This window comes from Lonchura striata, chromosome 3 (assembly GCF_046129695.1).
Source record: "Lonchura striata isolate bLonStr1 chromosome 3, bLonStr1.mat, whole genome shotgun sequence".
Lineage (NCBI taxonomy): Eukaryota > Metazoa > Chordata > Aves > Passeriformes > Estrildidae > Lonchura > Lonchura striata.
Window position 1 is genome coordinate 90829499 of NC_134605.1, and position 27370 is coordinate 90856868.

General features: G+C 40.3%; 1 protein-coding gene across 1 annotated transcript; it reads right to left on the reverse strand.

The window, feature by feature from the left end:
• Positions 1–77: 77 nt before the first annotated feature.
• TMEM14A (transmembrane protein 14A) lies at positions 78–7891 on the reverse strand. The gene is made up of 5 exons (XM_021551288.3): positions 7831–7891; positions 6589–6674; positions 4894–4995; positions 1435–1522; positions 78–466 (listed from the first exon to the last, which is right to left on the reverse strand). Exons 2-5 carry the CDS (start codon positions 6662–6664, stop codon positions 427–429), a joined length of 306 nt encoding a protein of 101 aa, XP_021406963.1. The 5' UTR covers positions 6665–6674; positions 7831–7891; the 3' UTR covers positions 78–426.
• Between the last annotated feature and the right edge of the window lie 19479 nt (positions 7892–27370).

Sequence of the window (27370 nt, forward strand, 5' to 3'; positions counted from 1 at the left end):
GTACAGGCCCAAGACTTTTTTTATTTAGAACTGATTATTTAGTCTCAGAAACTACAAAATTAGACTTCAATACAAGATACCTTTTTAGCATAAACACGTATTTATTGATATTCTTTCAGAGATACAGTGCAAGAGTAATTCAATTTCCTGGGGTGCTCTGCACCCCTGAAAGATCAAACTTACAAAGAAAAATCCCATTATTAATAGACTGCTTAAATGAATGTAGATCAAAATATACCAACAAAACACCTGCTTTAGTTTTTAAAAAATATTTTAAAGTATCACCACATGTCAATAATCAATTAACAGGTACAGATCTTTTACAGAAAATATAAATGCAGCATAAGACTTGTGTTCAAACTTGTCTTTCAAGTACAGAGAGCGTCTGTTTGGTGGGCATGGCAGTCATATTCAGTTCTAAATCTCCTACAGCAGCATAAACACAAGCCTCAAAATCATCAAAAGGCTGAAAAAAAAACCCAAAACAAGAAAACATCAATATGGCTGTCATTAGTAAAATCAGTGAAAGTAATAATTAAATAACAGTGCATTCATAAATAACTGGCACTAGAGTCTCTATTAAGCCTGAAAAGATGTTCAGGTGTCCAGATTTCCACTCTTAGTGTCTAGAAAAACAAAGCCCACCTAGGCTGGAAAAACAATCCACAATGGACAATAACATTTTCCAGTGTAAGTCTTGATTCTTAAATTTTGCTTAAATTTTGACAAATTGCTTCTGATTTTTTCCTCCTTGAACGAAATTGAAGTAAAACAGAATGGCGTTATATTAACTCTGTAATATTAAAATGACAAAGCAATAGTTAATATTCCTTCAGAAGATGGGGATTCTGATTTACACCTGGAAAATGTTTTGCATTACACTAATTGGGAAAAATGTTTTGAATTTACTCCATAATTTAATTCCAAATTAATAGATTCAGAATTTTTTTCAGAATGCCAAACAGCAGCAATAAAGCAGCTGGAACAGATAGATTTTTTTTTATTATTTGCACTCATATTGGAAAAAGTTCTTAGGCCAAAAACGTCCTGGTTTTCAACACTACTGTGCTTCCAGTAGTTTTGAATGCAGCACTTCTAAACCAAAGTGTTGGCCTATTTTTTTTTTTAAGATGAATGTGTTGTATGAAATTAGACTAATTTTATGTGTAAACCTTATCAATATGCATTAATATTTAACTGCTGACCTCTCCTTTCTGTGCTGAGAAAGTAATTTCTTAACAGCTGTATCTGCCTAGTAAGATGAAAAAGCTGCTCACTGGAAACACGACTGTGACCTCCAAACTAATTTCACTTAAGATGTATAGTGGCTGAATGACAGTGACTTCCACCAACACTGCCTAGAATTGGGTGTGAAATGGTAACTATTTGAAAACCAGTGAAATCTTTACAATAAGATCTGCAATATGTATTTACCTCAGGCACGCTACTAGTCCAGCTGGCATTAATTTCTTGGACCTCTTGAACCTCATTCCCATTATAATGGTCAAAAGAAAAGATGAAACTGTAAAAGACAATCCACTATATTTATGTTCTCAATTTTCTCAGCAGACCACTCAAGAACACACAGTTATCAAAGGTCATTGCTGTTTTCCTATGAACAGCAATTTACTGAAACATTAGATCAGAAACAGAGTCTATAAAAACATTCTTGCTTTTCCAAAATACACCATTATGATTTTTTTTTAGCTACAAATAAAGCTTCCATGTGCAGCAGAATGCTAAATCCTATTCCATTAAGACTAGGTAAGTTTGTCAGTCAGTCAATCCTACTCACCTATATCTAAATGCATGGGGATACCAACAAAGTACAAAGAATCTTGGTCATAGCAGTCACATGTATATTGAATTACAGGAATAGTATCTTACAAATCCCACCACCCTAGATAATTGCAGCTGTTTTCTAACTATTCAAGGAGATGGAGCATTCAATTTCTTGTCTGTTTTATTTTTAGACTATTAGCTCTTTATATGCTGAGCCTTAAAAACTATACTGGAAGGTTTGCCACCTGTTTTTGCTACAGAATATGGCTATCAACATCTCTCCTCTGGAGCCTTTTGCTATGAGGGAACCATCCTTGCCTGTGACAAAGGTGGGCAGCCCAAGAGGACCATAAATGCAGAACAAGCAGCAGAGAACAACTATGAAAGAAACTGCATCTTCTTCCTGGAGCAGTCTTATCTAAAAATGGAGTCAGCATTGAACTCATCAGGCATAGGGATTTCACTTTGAACTATGGCTGCAGAGTGCTACATAAATGAGAAGACTGAGGAGAACACATGAAACTGCAAAGATAGCTACCTTCATTAAAGAACTGTCACTTGAAATGCTTCCTAGAAGTGGGCAGAGAGGCAGGAATTCTCATGAGCAGCTGGGCTTTGTCACTCTCACAGCCAAAGTAATGGCAGTCACACAGATCTCTTCCCATTTTATAGAGTAGTTAAACCATCTGGCTAATTCTCTTCAAACTCCACTGCCTAATCCTGGGGCCAGTCCTGTGTTCATAGGTGTCAAAAATTACTTTAAAACTCACTTCAGCATATAAAACAAGCCCTGACGGTTACAAGTATCTTACAGAACTCTACCAACTATGTGCACTCATCAAAGATACCCTGCAAAAAAAATATATTATGCTCCATTAGCCATTACTCTTATTTTCCAGTCACATAGCCTTGATCCTCTCAGGAATGTCTCAAGAGTGAACTATTCCACAGCATGTGTCTTCCCAGAGTCCTGAGTATATTTACAGTTTATTACAAACTACAAAGCATATTCACTCTGTAACGTTTTTTTTTCCCCCATTTGCTAGTACCTGGCTTTTCACAGATTCCAGAGGCTTTTTAATACATTCAGCTTTCAGACCAGATTTTAGAAAGTGCTATACATTCACTGTTTCACCTTAAACCAAAGAAATTTAATAAATCAAGACAAATTTAACCCAATGAATCATATTCAGATCAGAATTGACTTGCATTGTGAATGCTGCTAACTCTTGCATACTGAGATTTGAATTTCTAAATCTACTTCAAACATAAAAATGCATTAAAGTATCCAAGAAAACACAGAGCTTACATCAGGTGAAGTAATAAAATGCTTGAAATAGTAATTTATAAAACAAATAAGAGAATTTGCCTGAGGTACCCACTGGCTATATATTCTTTGTATGTAGGGCAAGTTACAACAACCTTACTATCAAGGTCTTGTACTAAAATATTACCTAAATTACTGTAGGAGAATCTTGCATAGGTGAAAACTACTGTCAATAATTATGGTTTGGATGGATGTGTTGGTTTTAGATTTCTTAACCTTTTAAAGGTTTGGGTGCTTGTTTTATTTTATGTTGTAATTTACTGTAGTGGTTTATAGGTTGAGAGTGGTCACTTTCTTCCATGCACTTATTTTCCATCTTTCATTTGTGCTCTAGCTGCTTTTCACATTTTGGCATGTTAGGCATAAGTGAAAACATTCTAGTTTTCCACAAAAGCAATACACATTTATAATAAAAAGCAATTAAAACATTTCTTTGTAAACATTCTAAACTAAGACTACTTTAAGAAGTCCTTGTTCCTTTTACTTTATGCAAGAACTTTCTAAGGCAGATGTAGTGAACTCTATTTCATCTCATTGCTGTAACTTCTACTAAAAAAGTACTATACATTTCACCAGTTGAGCAAGTCTTCACATGCCTATGACTACATTAAATGCAAAACACTGGTTATTTTAGATATCAGACATTCAAAAGCACATTAATGGAAAATTTTGTATTAGACCCTTCAAAACTTGGGAAACAGGCAACATATATTAAGTTTTAATGAGTCTTCCATAAATTCTGTATCTAACTAAACTATTTAATTGACCCATAGAAGTATAATACCATACGCTACTTAAAAGCATCTCACACTAATTATTATAAATTTACATATATTTAAGGCTATGTCTTCATTCCAAAAAAAGTTCTGGAATTTTTTTAAACAGTGAGATAACCTCATGACTATGAGGTCATGGTGGCAAAACCGGAAATCCAATTTAAGGCCATCTAGGAGCAGATCACAATTACCACCTTTACTAAAGAACTTGATGGGAACACTTTGCTGTCAATGCTACTCATTATTTTTTTAAATGGAAAATTTTATAACTGTGATTGGTGCAAAGCACAAAGAATGAACAATATACCACAAATTCTAAATTGAGAAAAACAAATTGTGTACTCACACAATCTGGATTAAATGTATTTTAAATGCATTTCTGCATGTGAAACCACAGCCCAAACCACCTTAGCTAAAACCATGAGTGAGACAAGCTCCCAACAGTTCTTGTCGCAAATTCACTTGTGCAAGGTTTATGTCCCCCTTAGGGATTGTAGTTTTTTGCCTCTATGAGGGTTTCATGGCTAACTAGCTGTCATGACAATTATTGCATAGTCTGCATCCTGCCTTTCTTAGAAGCAAAGAAAAAAAACTGAGTTAAACTGCTCCGTTCACTGGGAGCTGAGGATACGTTATATTATGCAACAGTAGATCCCATATCTACTTTACTGCTCAAACTGCAAAATTCAATCTGTAACTCTAAAAATTTTATTGCAGTACTTTCTCCTGTTTATCAGCTGGATTTCACAATATGCGCAATGTTAGGCAAACACCTCATAAAAGGAGGTGCTGCCAGGTGGTAACACACCTACTGGCTTTGTGTCAATGATCTGCCTAACCTTGTAATTGGCTCCTGAATTTTGCAAGCTAAGCTGAAGTGCTCAACTCTAGTTAAAACCCAACATTTAAACCAAAGCAATACCCAAAATTTACTAAAAAAAGATAGTTTTACATGCAGTTCAGGATGCTGCTTGTTTGTTTGTTTGCTTACTGTAGTGAAACACTTACACAATGATATCTTCACGTTTCTCGGATCAAATGTTACACAGTAAGCTCCATAACCAGCCACAGAGCCAAAGGCGAGTCCAGCAGCTAAAGAGATTTTACTACCTGCAAGAAATCATGCAAGTATTATTTCTCAATACAATGTCTTTAAGCTCAAGCTTTATGCAGAAGCTGTCTCTCTAGAATAGAATGGATTTTGCCACATTCCAGCTTACCTCACCCAGTGTGAATAGAGAGGTAATATTTCTGTACCTGAGTCATTCTAATGTGTGGGATTAGGGGCAAAGTCAACTAAGTTAGAGGGAGATGACCAGGATCCAGTAATACTTTCAACTTGGGAAAAATACAACCCTAAATTTGGCTATTTTCTCTATCATACTTAAGAAGGATTTTTGCAATTTATCTGAATTGTATGTTCATTTTAACTATATCATACAGCACTTGGGAGTCTCCAAAAATGGTAGAAATGTACCAACATATATAAAGAGTAAATTGGAAAACATGTGTGGTCATAATGTCAGGCCTTTCAGTTTGACATCAGTCCTGGACAAAGAAATGCCATCACCAACATCACATTTAATGAATAAAGAATGAAAAAGGAAATGGCAGTGAGGATGAAAACAGGGCTTTTAAAAGTAACTTGACATCTTCTATTGAAAAACTGGTTCATAAATCCCAGATAAATTCTTAATATTTTAAATTTCTGAACAGACATTTGTCTTGGCACCATATGATAAAAGCGTAGAATCTGCACATCAGACATTATTTGAATTAAGCTGATCCCCAGATATTTATGAAAGAATTCAGACACCCGATGTCATTTAGCTCCCAATCCTTTTGAGTATTTTTAATCAAGACTTTGCAAGAAAATGTAAATCAATAAACCAATAAAAATATAATCTAGTTTTGCCATGAGGATTGCCCAAGTGAACGGGATAGTCAGTGGGAGCAGCCGGCTGCAAACACAAAACCACCGCGTTTTCAGAAATTCAGATGTGAAGCTGTGTCTCCGAGAGCAAAGCACATACACACTACGAAGGGAGACGGTGACCCTAAACCAAAGAATCGTGGGGGACACTGGAGCAGGGCCGGTTACGATGCGCCCCGGGGCTCTGCGGAGAGCGGCCGCAAACCCGCCCGCGGCTCCCGCCTGCGGTCCCCGGTACCGCTGCGACCTCTGCCGGGGCTGAGCCGGGCACGGCGCTGCCACCCGCGGCACTGCAGAAATCCCTGGAATACCGAAACTGCTTCGGGGTACACTGCCACCAACACCTGACTCGTTATCTTACTCTGAAAAGGCACAATTCTAACAGTGCCAGAGAATCAACCGCCACAAGTTGAGGGTTTTTCCCACTGTGCATCTGGAAATGTAAGAATCAAGCCTGGATTTCTCTGTAGAAAATAAGCTTTAATCAAGGATATACTGTGCTCAGCATAGGCGTGATTAAAAGGAGATGAGAAAGCCCAAAATGCATTTAAGGTCAAAAATAACATGACAACCCCCCACTCTTTGCCCTAAAAACAAACTCACTTAAATGCTTAAGTTGGCCCAAGAACATCTCATGAAACTCAGTACATTTACAGCAGCATTTGATGGATGTAAAATGCAGCTGTTAATTACAGCAAAGTTTTCATGTCTCACACTGCATAGAAGAAATCAAATGCTTAATTTCCAAATCCTTCTGTCCCAGTACTAACCTTTACGAGTGTATGCTACAACACCTCCAACCACCAGCAATGAAGCATATGCAAAACCAATCCAGTCAACAGCCATGGTCCCAACTCTGTAAAAAAAAAAAACAACAACCAAATATGTTGCAACTGAAGGCAAACAAACTTCTTCCTCCTGGTAAAAAATAAATCATTACCTAATGGGTTTTAAATAACACTACACTCTCCTAAATCGTGTTTGACTACTGTGTCAAAATATTCAGAAGGTGAAGGTGTGTGTATTGACTATTGTTCCATCACTTCACTAACTGCTGCCCTTCCTTAATCCTCAGTACCATATTTCCATTAGAGGATTTTTTGGTATATATATAGCATACATTTTCCCAGTCACAAATACATGTATGCAGGCAAAAAGCTTGACACCATCCAAAGCATGTTTTGTTGCACTTGTGCCATGCTTCAGAGCTGAGAACGCACTGTGGATACATATAGGCCTTCTGAGTGCTCAGCTCAGTGCTTTCATCTCCTTTCAACCACACTATACCTGGAGCACTTCAAGCAGCATGTAACAAACCCTGCACCAGGCAAAAATACAAATTTTTTGAGTCTATTCAAAGTTTCCATGCAGAAACTTAGGCTGTTTTGGGAAGCTACACATACAGGTGCTTTATCCTGTATCTACGCCCCTTCTATTTCACCTTTACATTTTGATGCATTGTCTGAAGTTAGGCTTCAGAAAGCATTCAAGGCTCTGTAGTGATGCGGGTCCCTGCTCCGCTGGCAGTGCTGTGTAAAGGCAGCAGTCAGAGAACCCCCGCAGCACCACGGCCTCTCTCCCGTCAGGCGGGGCACACCTTTCCCCTCCTCCTCCCAAACTAAGCTGACACTTAATTAAGCACATCCTTCTTTACACCACAGCGCCGGTACCCTTGACCACAGTGTTAAAGGGTGCTAGCAAAGAGTGCTCCCTCAGCATTTTATGTCAAGCCTTTAGAATTAAAAGTAAGCAACTCGCAGCGAGCCCACTCCTCCCCAGATGGTAACCCCTGGGGACAAAAGGTGGGTTTAGGCGGCCATGGCAGCCTGGACAAGGTTTGCGGGGGGGGCAGGGATGCAGGATCCCCAGGCCTTTGATGCGGCAGGCGCTGGCGGCCTCCCGCCCGGGCCCGCAGCCGGCGCCTCCTTCCCGGCGCCCGGCCCGGCCCGGCCCGGCCCGGCCCGGCCCGGCCCGCTGCCCCGCCACCCGCGGGCCGCTCCGCGCCGCCGTACCTGGTCCCGCCGCACCGCCCTCCGGCCCCGGCCCCGCCTCCCGCGCCCGCCGGGCCCGTGGGCGGCGGGAGGCGGGCGCCCGCGGGCTCACGGCGGCGGCGCGGCCCGCCCGCAGCGCCAGTGGCGGAGCGGCGGCTGGCGGCGTTCGGCGGAGCCGGCCGCGGGGACGAGAGGTGGCAGTGAGCCGGCCGAGCCCGGGCGGCCGGGGGGGCAGTGGCATCGAGGGGTGCGAGGGAAGAGCGGGGCTATCGGGAGGGGGTCCCCCCCCCCCTCCCCACTCGGCCCTAGGAGGCCACATGTGGAGTGTCCAGGTCTGGGCTCCGCAGTAAAGGAGAGGCATGGAACTACTGGGGAGAGTCCAGCAGAGGCCACAAAGATGACATGGGATCTGGAGGATCTCTTTTATAACAGACTGCAGGACTTGGGTCTGTTCTGTCTAGAGAAGAATGAGAGAGGATCTCATCCATGCTTATAAATCACAGCTGGGTGTTGAGAGGGTGGTGCCAGAATTTCTGGGGGTGCGCAGCAATAGGACAAGGAGCAATGTGAACTAAACCACACAAAGTTTCAGCTCAGTTGGACAGAGCGTGGTGCTAATAATGAACTGGACAATTTACATGGGTCCCTTCCACCTCCTGCTGTTCTGTGATTTTGTGAGTCGTGGCTATGCTGGGGCAGTAGGGCAGCACACTCTGTTGGGGCCCCTCTGTTACTGTGCCCTGCTCCAGGGTGGGCATCTCCTTGAGACTCCTTATCCAGCCTTTCAGACTCTGGCAAGGTCCATGGATATTTTACTCTTTTAAGGCCGATCCCCCTTGCCATGTTTAGGATGGAAGAACTCACGAATGAAGGAGTCCCATCTGCAGATCCGCTTGTCCCCAAAGTGCACCCATCCCACAAAGACCTGGGCAGGGGCGGGGTGAGGGTCTGCTGCCTGCAGCCCCCACAGAGGGCCTGTGACCAAGCAAGGGGCACTCACTGCTGTGTCAGGCACCCTTCTGCCCCCCGACCCTCTCATAAGCAGGTTCCTCTCCTTGCTTGTGTTTTTTGGAAGTGTGAGGGCTGCTGCATGAAGCCAGATGAGCAGGCACGTAGGCTGAATGCTCGGATGTGTTTGTCAGGGAAAACATCAGGCACAAGCCCTGACACTCTGATGCTAAACACGTAGCTAATTTATGAAACTGCTTGATGTGGTTATTTTAACACTCTGACTTCTTGTCTGCTAGCCCTTTTTGCTGGACCTATTCCACCACAAGCTATTTTTGTCCATATTTTGTCCCCCTCCACAGAGTTTCTTTAGCTTTTTCTCAAGTGAGTGATTCTTGACCAGCACAGGACGTGTCCTTCGGGGTGATACAGGGGCGCCTGTGTGCAACATTCCCCACACTTCCCTTGTTCCCACAAACAGACTGAGCATAAACATGGCCACAACAGGGAGAGACTCACAATGCCATGTGATAGGACTTGGATACCTGCCTTCTTTAGGGGTCATTTGAAAATCTCTGCCAAAATCCTGTGTTTCCTTTAGATTTCTTTGCTTAAAGGTGTGGGAGTTTTCCGCTCCAAAGAGCTAACTGGAAAGCAAATCAACATTCTCATTAGGGTAAAAGTATCTAATTTCCACTCCTAACGTTCCATTTGTTTTTTTCTGGTGGTGTTTAACTGCTGCAATACAAACCCACTCCATGTGAGCTCTCCAAGTCTGTCTGCTCAGTGGAAAACAGAACTGTTCTCCTTATCTCACCACAGTGTCTGTGGGAAGGAAGACTTAAGGTACACTAACTTTGGAAAACAAACACAGGACACTTGAGGGCAGGATGGCTCCAAAATGCAAACAAAACATGGATTCATAAGCTGAAATCCAGAAAGTGGATTTATTGATGAAGTATTATGAGACTTGCAGCTCTTGAAAAGCACAGTAAAATGAACAGGGAATTAAATGGAGCAGAACCATGCAACTCTATTTGAGGGGATTCCAAAGTGTGACAAATACAATATCTTTTGGCACCTCTACGATAATGATCAGTTGTGGTTACTGATTCAATGATACTCATCACTTAAGAAGACTGGGTAACCCTGAAGGCTGTGTGAAATTTGAAATTAACATAATTATATGCTGCTTGTTATGTTTCCTTCAATTTTCAATTACAAAAAGTATTTGGTACTGTTTTCTCTAAGGCTTTACTCAACTATTGTCTGTTGTGAAATGGTTGCTGTATTTTACAGCACAGATGGGAGGTTTTGAATAGGAGGCAAATTAATTAAATTAGTTTTTGGTAGCATGACAAATCAAACACCTCAGTCTTTACAGAGAGCTGTAACAGAGCTAGCAGCATAGCCAGTGTTACTGTTGCTGTGTGCTTTCTAGTATAGTTTTAATTTGCTTGTTACTGCCAATATCAGCTGAAATTCCCCTGCTGGGTGTCTATTTCCAGTTGTTTTATTTTAGTTTGTTTTGGTTATTTTGTTTTGTATTATGATTTGTTTGCTTTGGTTTTGGAAAGTTCCATTTACAACAATTGAGCCAACTACAAGGATGAATTCAGGCAAAAATACATGATTTTGTCCATTATAAACATAACCATTTAACTGAAGATCCCCTAGCATCTCTTTGCTTTGGAAAAACAAATTTTAAAATCTGGCAAGCAAATTGCCTTAGTTTTAGGGATATATTTTTCCATCTTCAGGAAAATGTGACCTGAAGAGAAGAAGAATTAAAAGTGTTGAGTTGAGGCTTCTTAAATTTGCACCACCTTGTCCCTAGAAAATTTCACCTGTATTGATTATGTGTGATCTTGTATTAGCTACAGCTATATTCTCATCTGAAAGTAGGCATCCTTTCCTCAAAAGGTCTGAGCTTGTGCCTTGCTTTGCTTATGTCATGTCTAAAACAAGAAACCTCTAAGGAGCTTGTGGCATACAGCCCATCTCCCTCCCCTGATACATTTTTGCTGAGGCTGTCTGTTGTTAGAGAAGGTGCTGGCAGGATGAAGCACATAAAAGACCCCTCTCTGTGGTAAGCTGTCTGTGCTTTTTGTTGGTCTTCCTGTATTAACACTAAGGGCTACTCATAATGTTAAGCTTCAAGTAAACTTTAATGCTAATTGCTATCCCAGAACAAAATGTGATACCAGAAGGGATCTGGAGTGGAATGGGGCCTCTGAATGGAGGGAATGGAAGAGTGCTGCTGAAATCCCATAGACAGAAGAAAAGGTGCTGAGATGGAGAGAACACCTAAGCACCCTGAGGCAGGTGTCGTTCTGCAATATTTTTGTGCAAAGGTGTTCTCCTCATTGGGTGGGATTATGGAAAAGGAAGAGGAGACAAAATACTGTTTCTGAAATGCAGGTTCAGAGGCTTCAGGTTTAATAATCTAGTTAATGAAGGAAGAAGTCAGTTGTTATATTCCACCACAAAAAAGTGACCGTTGGGGATAAATTCTGTAAACTTTTATACACACACATATGCAGAGCAGTGAGAAGGACAGTGGTGTCAAAGTAACAGAAGGTTGTATTAAAAAGCTGAGGAGGTTGATGTACAGACTGATGTACAGCTTTCTGGGTTGACTGTGGGTTATTATACTGCAGTTCTGAGGTATCACTTCCTTGAAAATTATCTGGAATCATCAGTCAAATAGTAAAAGGCAGAGATACTGTTTTTAATAATAATTATGAAGTAATGTGACAGGCAGCCACACAAATGTAAGGCTTTTTCTATGAATTAAACATATATTGACATGGACTAAAGGCTGCAAAGAAAAAAGAGATGGGTTCCTGGGCAGTGATTTCACAGGAGATGGTGCTCAAGTTTAACAGGTCACTGCTGCCAAAAAGGCCTCTTCATTTCCAGTTTTGTGTTCCAGTCTGTTATTTTGTGAAGTAATTGTTGAGTTTTGCTCCATCTCTCCCAGTCCTCGATGACTGAGTCAACTCAGTAGCCTGGCAGAAGCATAACCAGGCAGAAAAATGTATCACTTTTTGCTGAATTCATTCAATCAGTCATTTGTTTAAATTATTTAAGTCAGGAGTCTTTGCAAAGCATCAGAACACAAAGGAAGAGATGGGATTGCATGACTGGGTGGGCTGCTGGGGAGAGTCTTTGTAGGCATCAGCAAAAAAAAGTGAGGTAACCTGAAGCTGTGCATTTTCTTTGATTTGTCATGAAACTTTGCCTGCAAGAAACCATTAGGTATGGCACTGACTGAAATTCTTGGTAAATTTGGAGAAATGTAAGCTATGGTTATGGTTGGTCAGTGGTATCTCAGGAATCTTCCAGATGCTGAGTCCAGCAGACACTGAAATAAGGTCCATGCCCACAGAAACCTACCTGTGGGCCTTGTGAGCTGACAATATCCACAATATTAGTGTGAGAAATTAGGTTCTAGCTACATGTAAAGATGGAGAGGCCAATAGAAACAAAGTGCAAGAATGAAGTTGTGGTGTACAGTGATTTGAGAGAGCATATGTTAGATTGTTTCTGCTCACCAGGAATAATCAAAGGGCGGTAGGTGGTGTTGAGAGTGCATGGTTAAACTGCCTTGGGTTCTGCTCAATGTAGTGGTTTTGTTTTCCCAACTGAGTTCTTAAAAGCTGATAGATTTCATCTGAAGTAATGGAGCTTTTTCTTCGCAGTATCTCAGGAATCCTTGGTCTAACAAATCCAGATTAAGACCACTATCTGTTTTCTGCTACTGATACATCCCAAATTTTCCATCTTTATAATAAGCATGTAGATTGTAAAGTAGTTCATGAAGTCAGAGTGAAACCCTAAGGGATTTCAAAGTTATTTGAAGTGGCTTATTAGTCATGATTTGGTCTTTTCAGCTCACTGAAAATAATTAATGAGCATGAAAGTTTCTTGGGTCAGAGAAGGAATTTTTGTGTGTGTGTATATTTTCAGACTCTTTTCCTAATATTTATTGTCCTATGATGGCAGATGTCTGATACCTCTTACCACTATGAGCTTGTACAGAGGGGTCTGTTTTTACTTGCACATACCGAGAGACAAGTTTCTCAGACAACAACTCACTGAAGGACAGAGGCACAGAGGCACTTGCTCTTTCCAAGATATACCAGGATACACCAGATACACCAAAAATTACCTAAAACATGTACATGCTTTAAAACTTCCTGGTCTGAAAAACAGTTTGAAGCTAGGGAAGCTTTAGGATGAAAGTTCATACATAAATGCCCTGTCCTCACTCTCTCCTAGACTTCAGTTCATGCCCACTGTTCTAATTCTTTCTCTCCTGACCATGGCCATAGGCCAAGACAGGAGCATGAGCTGGCTGAAACTTGTTCAGGTCCAGTATGGGCAAGCTTGTGGACAGGAGTATCCATATTGTAGGCATCCTTCAGCTTATTCACACTAAAAAGAAGGAAAAGTAAGATACAACATCCCTCCCAGAACAGGGGGTCTTTGAGATCCTAGCTTTTATGGGGTGCACAGAGTATGGCTCAGAGTGTGATTTTGCAATAACTTATTTCAGTTGCTGAATCCCCCATTCTCAGTCACTTCCTTGACCCACACCTGGCATTCAGTGAGCTCTCTGCTGAGTCATGATGATAAATCATGAGAAAATTTAGCTCACTGCTGGCATTTTTGTTCTGAAACGGTAGTATTAGATCTGATCCTTAGAGATGATCCTTGCTTATGTATTGAAGAAGGGACTGAAAGATGGAGGGACAGTCCCACTCAAACCCACATGCCATACTCCCAGGGTTCAAATACAAGGAAGTGAAGCTATCCACAGCATGAGCCTCCGTTTGGAGAGAACGGATGTAATAAGGATTTATAAAATCAAGGCAGTGGGTAGAGTGAATAAAGATTGATGTTTTCCAAATGCTGCAGAACTAGAAGTAGGGACAGTCGTTGAAACTAGTAGGAAATTGATTTAGAAAAGATAAAAGGGAATATACTTTCTTAATGTAGCAGATATAGTGAGCTTGTGGAATTTACTGCTGGCAGAGGTTTTGGAAGCAAGGGGGTCAGCTCATTGGAAAGGAGACTTAACAGTTAAATGGACTGCGTATTCATAGGGAGATGTAAAAAGAATTTAGTAGTGATATGCTCCCTAGCTTCCCTAATACAATCATTGTGGCTGATGGAGGAGAGTAAAGGACATTTATATGCCTGGCTTGTTCTCTTTAAATAGTATCTCTTGTTATTAAAGCAAAGATACTGGGGATAACTGGAGGTTGGTCTAACCCACCAGGACATCCTTTATGTTCCTCTCAGGGCTCTGATTTTGTGTCCACAGGTATGTGAGGATAAATGCAATGTTGTAGGAGTTTGTATTTTAGTTTTTGAAGATGATACCTCAGGGTTCTCTTACTTCAGTGAGACCTGAAACACAGGTCACTAGCTTAAGGAAACGCACACTTTTAAGACAGTCCACATAGTATCAGTGCTTAGATAGGGACTTTTAGACTGAATATAGCTCTCCTGATGTTGCACTTTCCCCTGAGATACTTCTCAGGATCCTGAGATCCTTTGTCTGCATAGAACTTGATGAATACTCATGTCTCAGGAAAGATTTTGTAAGTTGTGATAGAATTTCCCCCAGGATATCAGTGTATTTTGGAAATATTATTTGAGAGTCATCTGTTGGAAAATATCTAGTGCAGCTGAAGGAGAGAGAGTGCCAGATTAGACAGATTACTAGGCATGAATCCCAGGCCTTATTTGTATGAGTATTCCTTCTGCCTTTAGATAATCACATTAACATCAGGAGTATTGCTTACAAATGTACTACTGAGAAAAAGTGGTGAACAGGCTTGAGCCCTAAAAGCAATGTTCTTGTTCCAGAACTTTCCTATTGAGATTCTGACCTTTTTCTCATCAGAGCTCATTAGAAGTTGGTACATCCACTAAGAAGGACAGCCTACTACTCAGCAACCTCAGGTAATGATTACCAACCCATCTTTTACATCTATCAGAAGTAACATTTTTAGCTGTTCACATGTTGTTTTTCTTCCATTTCCTAAGCTCTTCCCACACTTAGAGATACACAAGTACTGTGTTTCATGCTTGGTTGATTCTGAAGCCAGATCTTTTGTCTCCTCTGAGGGTTTTTTTGGTGCTCCTCCAGTGCAGATGAGCCAGGAACCTTCCACAAACATGTGCTAGAGGAGCCCCCAGTGGGTGGTGAGACTGGTATCTCATGGTGGTTGTCATCAGTCAGCGTGGGTTAGGATATGTCTTGCCAAGCCTTCCTGGAGAAGCACAGTTTAGTGAGACCTTAGGGATCTTGCCTAATAACAGCAGTTACCTAATTAAAAAAAAAACTGTCTCAATTTTTTTTGTGGTTGATGATACCCAAAGGAGTACCACTGTGAGTGCAGAGGGAAGATTATAAACATCAAACGATAGAAAGTGCTTATATGTCTACTGTTGGGTGCAATTACTCAAGCTTGGAAAAGATTAAGTAACTTTTATTTATACACCTAAAAGAAGAAGCCAAGTTAAAGTACTTATATAGATCATCCTTAAATGTGAAAGTGTGAGATAAACAATGCCAACAGCACTGCAACATAAAATCCAGATTTCAAGCCAAACATCCATGAAGGAAAAAGTATTCCATGGAAAATATCAAATTCTTGCAGTCTTTCTGACCACAGAATTACACTCATTATGGTAAAGCTATAATTGCAGCCTTGTGAATACAGTGCTGTAGACAATGGCCTGTCAGTGTTTTTCCACTATAAACCCTCATGTGAGGTTTGCAATTTTATGAAATACAATTATCTTTGGCTGGGATATTCAGCTATATTCTCATCCCAGAAATTGACCTTTTTTGTGTGCGTATTAGTTTTCTTTACCGAGTTGTTCAAAATTCATTGTTTGATAAGTGTTTGAGCCTTTATGATTTCTTGGCTGCTTGTGCCTTATCTGTACTGTGAGGATGTGTGGGGAGTTTGCTGTCACTGGTAATGCATCAATGCTTTGTAATATTTAGGGCTGTCAGGCTGTTGCAGAGTCCACACTTTGGACCAAACTGCCTACATTTGTAGTGATGTGGTTTGGGAAAGTCAGGACAGCAAGATTATAGCAAATTAGCACTGACTAGCATAACCAGGCATGTACAGCAAAATGTGCTTTAGGGAATAGTAGAGTATATTATTACAGCTATGGAAGGAAAGAGAATTGGCTGGGCCAGCTAAATGGATAAAATTGTAAAGATTTGTCTGTCTTAAAGAAAAAGGAAATTCTGAATTGATGTTTCAAAAAAATCTTGTAAAACCTGTAGGATTAGGGAACCCCTGCAACATGCAAAAACTACTTGTGCAATTCTGATTTTGATTCTTTGTTTGGCTTAGCTAGGGGTTTTATCTGTGAGATAGTAGTAATAGAGACCCAAATCAGCCCAGTTCATTTTTTTCACAGGTAACTCAAGGGGGAAAATACACTGCCAACATTGAATGCTGATTCCCAGATTGAAGTGTGTTTAGTTACAAATCCTAACTATATAACACCTGCATATGAACTCCTATATAAAATAGGACATCTCAAACAGCGTGTAATATCTTACTTAAAAATAATTATTTTGAGACAAATATTACATGCACTTAAGGGATCTCACCTGTAGTTGATACAGTTCAATAAACATGAATTAATTCAGTGTCAATCAATGCTCTGGAAGAAAACCTGAAATCCTTGTGTTACAGAGATCTCTGGTTGCTTCAGCAACTTGTTACATGTTGCGGGGAAAAACTGCTGAGTTCACATAGTTAAAATAAATACAAATCAAAGCAGTTTATTCCTTTATTGGCAGAGTGTAATTATACAGCAATCTGTGAACTATGGCAATGAGATCAGTAATACAAATAGGCAAACAATGCTAGAGATTAAACAGTCTTCTATTACTAATCCCAGAAACACACAGGCACACGTATGCATAGAGTTGTATGCACCCCCTCAACTCATGGGCAGTATGGGTTACAAAAACACCCCCCTTCCCAAAGATTGCAGATTTCCCTGTCTATGTCTCCTGTGGGAGATGTGGATCCTCTATCTTTTTACAGATCCCTGCAGTTCCCTACAAGTCATGGGTTGAACCACACACCCGTGAGACAGTTGTTTCACTTCCAAGGTCTGTCCTGTTACGGGTTTTCACACTTCTTTTGTATTTTTTTTTTCAGTCTTGCTCTGGCTTTGTATCAATTTTTTTTGTAATTCCCCAGTAACTGTTTAATCTGGTTGATGATCATCTGTAACATGATCAATTTGGGCAGGCAGGTAGATGTGTTTCATCTGCAGACACACACAGATACTTAATTCACACACATCTTTATCTTCAGGGGTGACATTGTCTATGCCGTTTGTCGAGGGTGTGCTGTGTATCCCTGCCACATCTATAGTGAGGGAGAGCCCTCCCTGGGAGATGTGTGGCTCACAGGAGCAGGGAGAGCAAGGGCCTAGCTGCCTGCAGCCATGTGGCCAATGCATCCATGCAGCCACTGTTCAAACCAGAGTGACTTGTGTTCTGGATGCATCCCACTCAGTTGATGGTAATGATAAGTGGGCAAGCAAATCTATTTCCAGACTCCCTTCATGCTCCAAAATCCAAAAATAAAATTAACAGTTGCTTTACTAAATGTGTTTTGAATTCCTATTATGATTCTCAATAAAGGCATCATAAATAGGATGGAAACAGCAAATTGAATAATTGGAAAAACTGCAGAGAGACCATCTGGACCTGGAGATTTAATGGATTGTAAAGAATTTACATTTCACACTCCCACAGTTCACATTTTTTGAGGTGATAAAGACATTTGGATAATTTTATGTTTTGGATGTTTTACATAAAATGAAGAGCCATGATTGAAACTGGAACTAGAGTCAGGAAATAACCACATTGTGTACAATGTGGTAAAGTGCTAGCAAATACCCACGTGCTACATGATTAATTTAGTATAAATGCCAGTTGTGGATTTGATTTGTCAGCAGTTGGCTCAGGTTTTGTGATTACTGGCCAATAATTTAACTGATGATTTGATCTATAACAGAATCCTCAACTTTTGGGAATGAAAGAGAGTTGCAGTGATAGTGAAATGCATTAACTATACACAGAGCTTTAACTGCAAGAATGGATACTGATACGTTCTGGGGTCTTCATGCAGCTGACGAATAGCCTACAGTATGATTTATAGTGGTAAATCAGGACAGGGAATAGAACCAAGTGACTGCTATTGTTTCAATATGTCTTCATGCAGTTTTTGAATTGCAGATACGGAGGCAAAGAACACTCTGGGTTTGTCTATAAATACAGCTGCAAAGTATGGCACTGCTCGTGCCTTGGAGTCAATCTCTAATCTCTGCTCTTGGCATATCAGCACTGGACCGTAGGGAAGGGCCATCTGTCAGAGGTAATTGAAAATGGAGGCACTGACCATCTGTAGGTATTTAAAGTCTCCTGACATTTTTTGTGAGCTAAAGGATAATTCAGTGTTAGAATTTATATTGTGTCTACCTATTATCCTCTACATTTTTCAAGGTAATACAATAATTTTCGTCTGTTGTCTTTCATTTTTGTCGCCCATCTCTTTATGTCACACAAGCCTATTTTTCATCCCTCTCTGCAGTTCACTCTTGACAGAAGTGACCCCTTTAAATCTTTGTAAGTTTGAGAATTTTTCAGAAGATGTGCTGTGTAAATTACAAGTTACTGTTATCACTGGACCAAGCAGAAGCTTCTCTTAAAGCCTAAGATTTGACCAGGCTAAAATGGAATTCAGATCTGGTTTCTACTTTGCAAAAATCAATCGATGCTGTATTACATTGCTTTCCCATTGTCTCTATGGTGTAAATGATTTAGCAAATGGAAAGGCCAGCTCTATTCCAAAGAAAAGATGTATAAATATATAAAGGCGCCTGCAGACTCCCTGTATGTGTACAGCTATAGGTGTTAACAGGAAATAATAATGTGCACTGCTTGTTAAGAAATTAATAAAGATTTGTAATGCTTATTTTACATGTTGAACTGTTGAATTTTATTTAAACATTTATTAGGTGTGTCAGTGTGAAGGAAACCAGCTCTGTCAGATACACACACACACACAAACAAAGAGTAAGTTTTCTTTCTTCCAGAAAACCAAAAACAAAAAACAAAACAAAACAAAAGTTGTTGGAATATTTATTTTATTTATCCTTCTAATCCAGGCATCCAAACACTGTACATAGCTCACATGAGGAGAAAGAAGAGATACAGAGAATTTTTAATAAAAATGCACTCCCAGCAGGATTTGAAGTATACTACTTTGAAATACAAAACCAGAATTTTATTATCAAAGCTAAGGAAATTTTCTGAACATATTCAAGGTACTGTTATGGTAAGTGAAAGAAGCCTGTGAAGTTGCTTGGAGTTCAATAGAATAAAAAGTAAAATCCATTTATATTTCAGCAGATGGTTGGTTTTCTGATCAGGATCTGCATGCACACAGACTACAGAGAGGAGAGACTAAAGGTTCATTTTCTGCACAGTCTTGTGCTCTCTTTCTAGGCAGCGTTAGGCAGGGGAGCCCTGAGTGTGGGATGCAATATGGAGCACAGAGCAGCTGAGTGTGAAGGCTGTGTATTTGTGTCCCAGGGAGGCCAAGCAAGGAATATGCAAGGGTATTCCACCCTTTCCCATAGTGTCCTCCTCTCCCATTTCAGCTTAATACTGCAGTGCCAGGAGAAGAGTGCAGCATATGGGAGTTGCAGAGTAGAGACTGCAGCGACTGCCTATGGCATTCTCATCCCTGACACGTTAGAGTAATGGGGATGTTAGCAGTCCTGGTCCCTGCAGTGTGCTGGGGCTGCAGTGCTCTGCACACCTGCATGAAGCAGCATGATTTGGACCAGAAGAGCTGTGATTATCTGCCTGTTTATTTTCAGAGTAGGAAGATGGCAGCTGGTTGTAGAGCTGGGATGAAGGTGACTTTGTCACCTCCCTGTTCTTGCCACCTCCAGAGCCTGCTTCTAAAGGCCTGAAATGAAATGAGTTGCCAAAAAATATCACTGAAAGATTGACTCTTTCTTAGGGTGGAAGTGTTCTTCTTAACCACCAGAGACTATAGACTAACTGGCTTTGGTTTCCAACTGGAAAAATATCTATTTGGATTTTAGTGGTATTTTTCTTCCCTCAGAAGCCTTTTGAGGCAGAAATAACTGCATTAATCCTGTGTTAGGATTAGTCTGACACAGACTAGCTACCAAATTCATCACCTGAGTGAGTTTCTGAGCTATTCTTGGGTACCATATTGCCTCACAGAAGCTTCTGCTGTCTATTGCATTCCGGCTGCTGTTTGCTGTCTCCAAGGAAAGGAAGGAATTGGCACTTTTTTAGGCATTGGTTTGGAGGCTTTATAGAGGGAGTCAGTAAAATTGGTTCAGAGCCTTCAACCACAGACTCTATGAAAGGCTTGTATTTCCAGCATGGACATGGTGCTCCTGGTCAGATTCACACTTCTAATACTACAGTGAAGGAATGTACTTCTGCAGCTTCTAATGTTCTACCACTGTTATCTCTAAGTCACCATCATCTTCTGGGACTAGAATTTTCTAACCTTAGCCCAGTCTGTCAAAACTTCCTGTAATCTGAGTTCCCTTTTTATGCCTTGGCATAGAGCAACATCTTAGCTGCATTTGGTAACAGTGGTTTTGAAAAATAAGGAAGCAAATTCTCACTCTTGTTTATGATTTCAGACTCTTTTTGAAAAAAGGATCAGTGCACTCACATTTAAATGTAACTTAGTGTTCTTCCTTCCTATTTTTGAACTTACTATGCATGTATATTATGGGTTACTAGCACAAAACAGTGTGCTTGTTATCTATTATACCATGATATATTTACTGAGAAAATTTCAATAAATAAACCACAGGCTTGAACCTCTGAACCCTTCTAAACCAGCTGATTCCCATGGTGGGTTCAGGAGTTTTTATGGATGGATACTGTGTTCTCATGAGAATTTTACTGAAGCTCGTAGACTCAAAACTGACTAGCAAGAGAATTTATGAGGTTACATGGGAACAATCACATCTTTCATTCCAACACCCTGTGAGTTTATAAAATGAACCCTTCCTTAAACTGTGTTAGAAGAATGTTAATGCAACTTTAATAAAATACCTCATATTTTCAATGATTTCTCTTCAGCAAGAAAAGCTGGATAATTTTACCAACTTTTCAGTTTTCAGTTATCCTAGATTAGAGAGTTGGTTAAAGGCTTTTGCTAAAAATTGTGAGAAAATAAAAGAAAGAAGGGGAGGAGGTCATAAATTACTAAATATCAAAGAACCCTTGTCAAGATGGATAATAGAAAGGGTGAATAGTGCCCACTATGCATTTGCTTGGCCTCTATTCTGTTTATCCTCTTGAATACTCTCTAAAATTTCTCTTGCGATTTTGTTTAAATTTAGAACAATGTTGAAGTTCTGTAGCCGCTCATTATCTCACTTGAAATTTAACTTATAATGTTATTTTGCATCACAATTGAGCTGGAAAATTGCCTAAGACAGGAACTGAGGTCTATGCTAGTGAACTACAGAGGAAGTGGTCTAAGCAAGACTCCGTTCTGGGGATATTCCAACATTTTATTACATTGTGTGTACTAATGAGTAGAGAAAAGGGCTGAGAGCCAGGAAGGGCAGAGTTTTAATCAAATGACTCATGATATGGCCTTCAGCAAAATACGTGACCTTGTAATTCAGTCATCTTAGCTGTGACAGTGGGTGAAAATAGGGGTTCAGTGTAGTGTTCAGGCAGAGATACAGATGTGCCTGCTTCAGCTGCATTCAGGATCTGCAGTTTTTTCCTCCTATGGAGTAGATACTATGGGAAGAAGAAGATCTCCTTTCACCTGCTCCAGAGAAGCTCAAATCCAATCTGACATATTTTTTTTCTTGAACAATAGCTTTTAAAACTGTCAGATGGAGGTCAGCTTTGTCTGATTCACCTGTGAGTGATCAAATTTTTTTGTTATGGTGGTGATGAGGTGCCAGGGAGACCAGGCACAAGGAGGATGAAGATGCACATTTTGAATGGTTGGTTCAAATTGGGTCCAGTGCAGTTTGCCCAACCAGACAGTGCTAGGAGTCTGTCTGGACTGCACACTGATGCCCAAAGGTTGTTCTTTAATTGGTACATGATGTGCATCAGATTTCCAAGTGGCACTGTAAATGTCAGCTTGGCCACCAACAGGCTGTGGTTATTTAAGATGTCACAGGCTTTGCTTTCAATCAAGGGTACATCTTTGGTACTTGGCTATCACTGTGCTATTTAAGAGCAGCCTGTTTCTTCTGCTGCTTCCTTCAGCTCTGTGTTAGTCCTTATGGCTGTCTTAGATCATGGTTCCAGAACTCCACTTTTGAAGCTTCAGGCTCTCAGCAGTGTGTAATAGCACTCAACTGTCCCCAAGATCCTGTCAGATAGAAGATGCCATACAGAAATATAAAGGAAACCTATTGTATGTCTGAATATTTCAGGCCATAAAAAAGGAAAAGGACTGACTCACTTTGCCAGATTTGGAACCATCCATTTTATTTCAGTGTCACATTATACATTACATTCTCACTGTCTTTCAGAAATGTGGGCAAGAAAACCTGGGGAGATTTTACTGCTTACCTAATCTGCTTTCATACCTTAAAGACCTGTTGCAATGGCAAAATACAAGGAGTTGAAGTATCCTTGGTTCTTAGCCTACATACTTAGCAGAACTGCATTTTCGTATGATTGTTCAAGCATAGGGAAAACATAACAAATATGTCCCATGTCTCTAATCTTTGCTATCTCAGGACAGGAAGGAATGGGCAAGGTAGATACTGTACTGCCTTTTGTAAATCAATTGATCTGTGTATTTTCACATGTTTATGCAGAACAGGTTGACTAAGCCTCTTGTGCTTCAGAGAGAAAGTATCCCTGAGCTAACATTTTACTGATCCCATGGAGATTAAAATAGGAGGAAACTGCATACAAACAGGACTACAAATCATTGAAGTTATTTAATAAGAGAAAGGCATTAGGTTGGCTCAAAACCAATCTGGAAAGGCTCTTAGTTGAGGTTATACAAATGACCACATCTGGCCTAATTTTTTTATATCTTATGTTGTTTTATGAATTTGTTTATCTTCTCTTTGATATTTCACATTCACTAGGTTTCTTGGTTTTCTGGTTTGGTTCATGTGAGCACAGCAGTTTGGAGTTGGATCATTATTCCTCAAGTTCTGCATCAGTTAAGGAGCAAATGCAGAAACATTGTTTTATTCTTTAATAAGATGTTTATATTTTTCTCATGTTTATCATCCTGCAGCATAAGATGAACTAACGAAGAGGCTCATTTTATATCTCTGAATGACCATCAGTTTCTCATGAGACTAAACTGCAAATAATGCAACTGTTAGGAATGGGCCAACAACAGCTTTGGTATTTGCTGCCTCTGGCAAATAAAAAATGGTTCCCCTCATAATTGTTCCCCTCAGTCATATTGCTGGTTATCTGTATCCTTTTCCTGACAGCCACTGCCCAGCAGAGGGGGTGGCTACTGAGCCTGCCTGTCTACCAGAACTGCCCTACTTTGCTCTCTGAACAGTTATTTCAGGCTCTAGGAAACATCTATTGGCACAACCAGCTGGCTTGGTGCAGTGTTCTGGCTGACACTGGCATGTTTTTATTGCCTTGTTCAGGTCAGCATCCTGCCCCGCTTCCTGTTTGCCAGCTCTGGCTCTGCCAGCTCCTTACGCTTCTTCAACCAGTGCTGCAAAACAGAGCTTACTAGTAATTGTTTAGACTTAGTTTTAAATGTAGGAAAACAGATTTGATCATTGTGACCTCGCCAGGAATTATGATTTCAACTTGTGCACACAAGTGCGCTTCACTATTTTAGATATTTTCTGGTAAGATATTATTTGACCTTTGTACTATCTGTCAGTGATGAATCTCTGGCCTAATCTAGGACTGTGGTGCCCTATCTGCTAGCAAGAAGAGCACTGGCTGTTCCCTACCCATCCAGAAAGAAGAAAGAATGCCAAGGGCCTTCTCATTAGCAGAGTTCAGTCTGAGAGAAGGGATGATCTGAGCAGCATTTCAATTTGGAGGACTTCAAATAAAAATAAAAAGAGGAACGTCTAAAAGAACGTTTTCTAATTATGATTTCTATTGGTTTTTATTAGAGTTTGGATTAAAAGACTGAGAGAAGGAACCTCTTTTGGTTGAGGTATTGATGTTGTGGAATAGCACAGAAATGTTTTGGATATACTACTCAGCCATTTTCCTTCACAGCCAAAGAAAGAAAACCCAAGGGAACTGCTGCCTTCCCTATTGTGAAAAAGTACAGGCCTGCAACTCAAACATGTTTTTCCCATCTTCATTTAAATTGTGCATTATAGTTTAAACTTATTTCCATAGTGTGGAAAACAGTGGATAAATTTGAACTCTAGGTCATGAAAGATATACATATGAATATTTGCAGAAAATGCCCTCATTGGGTGCTGCTTCAGAGTATCATTTCCATTTTAAAATTCCACATCCTTAGGACAATTATGCTGAAGAAAGTTAATTTAATCAAATATAATCAAAGTACATAAAATGTTCTTTATATATTTAAAAAATATAGTCTGAGAAAATATCTTTCTAATGGCACTACCATTTTATTCATCTGTCTTTTCAGGCATGTTTTTGTTGGCATTTTCATCTATGTTTGGCCTCATTTTTAATGAACTTTTAACTGCTTAGTAGTGATCATCTGGGACACAGGAATCAAAGGTAGTTAAAGTTCCTCAGACCTAAGAAGAATAGACAGAATTACTGCTCAGCATTTTATACAGTAAGCTGTGGAACAATGAGCTATAATTATCTCCTGTTAAAACAGCAAAATAAGAAGTATGCCAGTTTAGATTTGAAGTTGGCAGCTGTTCAGAAGGTTGAGACAATGAGAAATTATTGAAATTCACTGCCTTTTTTTCCCTTCATGCCTCTTCTATGTCACTTTTTTAGGTTGTGTATGGATGCTCAAAACTTAGTTGCTCTAGAAGCTCTGTATTCCATCCCCTCATTGTTAATAGTGGTAGCCTGAAGCCAATAAAGCTCAAAAATATTTCAGTTGTCATTTTTCTAGACACCAGGCAAAACACCATTCAGCCTAACAGAGCAGCTACATACAGGTGAAATAGATGGGAGGAAAAAGGAAGCTGTAGCATCCTCATTTTACAAATAGGGAATTAAAATAAATTAAAAATATGGCAAGTGTATGGCTCATTTTACTGACCTGAGCTGTATGCAAGTTAGATGTTTTGTAATGAACTAGCTGCTTAAGCTCCTTCCCTGGTGGAGACAGATAGCCCTCAATGATTTATCCCACCTCTGTTAAAAATCTGTAGTAGAATGGATAATATTTGTGATCCTGTGGTAAGGCTCTTGCTCTATCTCTCCACTGCTAAGGGAAGCGAAAAGTGACAGGTTTTGTCCCCAGTCCTCCCACTGCAGGGGGGACATCATGCAGGACTCAGCACTTAGACTTAGTAAACATCATCTTACTGGACTCTTTCCATCCATCCAACCATTCCAGATCTCTCTGCAGAGCCCTCCTACTTTCCAACACATCAACACACACTCTCAGCTCAGTGTCATCTGCAAATTTACTGATGAGAGACTCAATCCCCTCATCCATGTCATCAGTAAAAATATTGAACAGAACTGGTCCCAGTACAGACCCCTGAGGGACACCACTGGTGACAGGCCCCAGCTGGATGCAGCACCGCTCACCACCACTCTCTGGGCCCGGCCATCCAGCCAGTTCCTAACCCAGCAAAAACTGCTCCTGTCCAAGCTGTGGGCTGACAGCTTTTCCAGGAGTGGGAGACAGTGTCAAAGGCCTTGCTGAAGTCCAAAATTGACAATATCCACAGCATTCCTGCATCCACCAGGCAGGTCACCTGATCATAAAAGGAGATCAGGTTGGTCAAACATGACCTACCTCTCCTAAACCCATGCTGGATGGGTCTGATACCCTTGTGATTCTGTGATTCTGTAAATATGAAACACAGGAGGTACCATCAGAATGTAAGGAAACACTTTTTTCTGTGAAGGCAACTAAGCACTGGTATAGATTGCCCAGAGTCTGGGGACTCTTCATCCTTGGAGGAATTCAAAAGCCAACTGGACACACTCCTGGACAGCCAGTTCTAGGTCACCCTGCTTGAGCAAGCAGGTTGAAACATACCATCTCCAGATGTCCCTCTGAACCTCAAAAACTCAGTGAATCTGTGAAATAGCAATATTAGGAAATATAAAATATTAAAATTACAAGGCTATTTGTGTTAAACTACTGAACCTGCCAGGAAGTTTAGCAATGTTTCTGAGAAAGAAGGAGGGCTGCTCTCTGTTCAAAGAGAGTTGTCAGCCATATTTTTTTCACATGACCAATACTACAGTGCTCTATGTAAGCTATTCTTTTATGAGGATTGTCTTCTATGTGATTGGACTCTTCTTGAGGTGCAGATGGGTGAAATCATAGCTTCCATCCACCAATAATTCCTTTAAAATATCTCAGCATTGCAGAATACTCCAGAGCAAGCATGTTAGATGGCTAGGCACCTACCTCATGTTCAAAGAAAATTGCCTTGCTTTTACAACCATATTTTCTTGTTCAGCTTTGATGCATTTATACTCTTAGCTGAGCTCACAAACTTAGCTGTATCCAGACAACATGAATTTTATCCCAAGGAGAAAACAGAAACGTTTGGTGTGTCCATAACAGCTGTGGACTCCTCAGTTTACACCTCTCCCTGACTGCTGCTCTGTGCTTGTGCAGAGCAGGTCTGCACTGCAAACACCTCAATGAGCCATTACTGTGGTACTCCAGCCATCAGTGCAGCATTGCTGATTTGTCTTTCTTTTTACATGAGCTTTGCAACCTCAGTACATGTAGTTATCACAACTGTGTCTAAACCCCAAGTTTACAAGGGTGCCTCTTTGTTACACTGCAATCCATACAGCAGATTTCCCCAGGTGTGCATACAGCATGCCCTTGCTGCTGGCCAGGATTGGCATTCTGCAGGGAGTCTGCTTTGCAATTGAAAGAGTGTAATGCTGGCTTATCCAAAACAATTAGATAGGAAGACAAAAGATACTATTTACTGCTACTCATTAACAGCTTGAGCCCTGAAACCCTGCAGTTTTCCACTGTCCAGTGTGTAAGATTTTCCATTGCCAGTTAACCTTTAAATTTTATTCTTACCTAAACAGAAAGAGTCAGGACAATGAGGACACAATTCGCTTTTATCTTGGGCTTTTCCCCAGGATGGTGTTACCAAATAAAACAAATACCTTGTATACTAAGGCATAGAGATTTGGGTCTAGACAAAAAAAAAAAAAACACACACACACACACACAAAAAAAAAAAACAATAAAAACAAACAAAAAACCAAAACAAAACCCAAAAAACACACAGACAAGATTTATAGGTGAAGCTGAAATTCTAAAAATTACCCTTTTTCTGTCCCCAAATTTGGAAGATCCAACAGAATTGAGCTGTATTAGTTTCAAGGCATTAGCTATATACAGAT

Excerpts from the sequence above, each read along its gene's own strand:
- TMEM14A (XM_021551288.3), bottom strand. The coding sequence starts at position 6,664 with ATGGCTGTTGACTGGATTGGTTTTGCATATGCTTCATTGCTGGTGGTT. Across the intron at positions 1,523-4,893 it reads AAACGTGAAGATATCATTGT|TTTCATCTTTTCTTTTGACC; the intron begins GTAAGTGTTTCA and ends TGTCTTTTACAG. Across the intron at positions 467-1,434 it reads GGACTAGTAGCGTGCCTGAG|CCTTTTGATGATTTTGAGGC; the intron begins GTAAATACATAT and ends TTTTTTTTTCAG.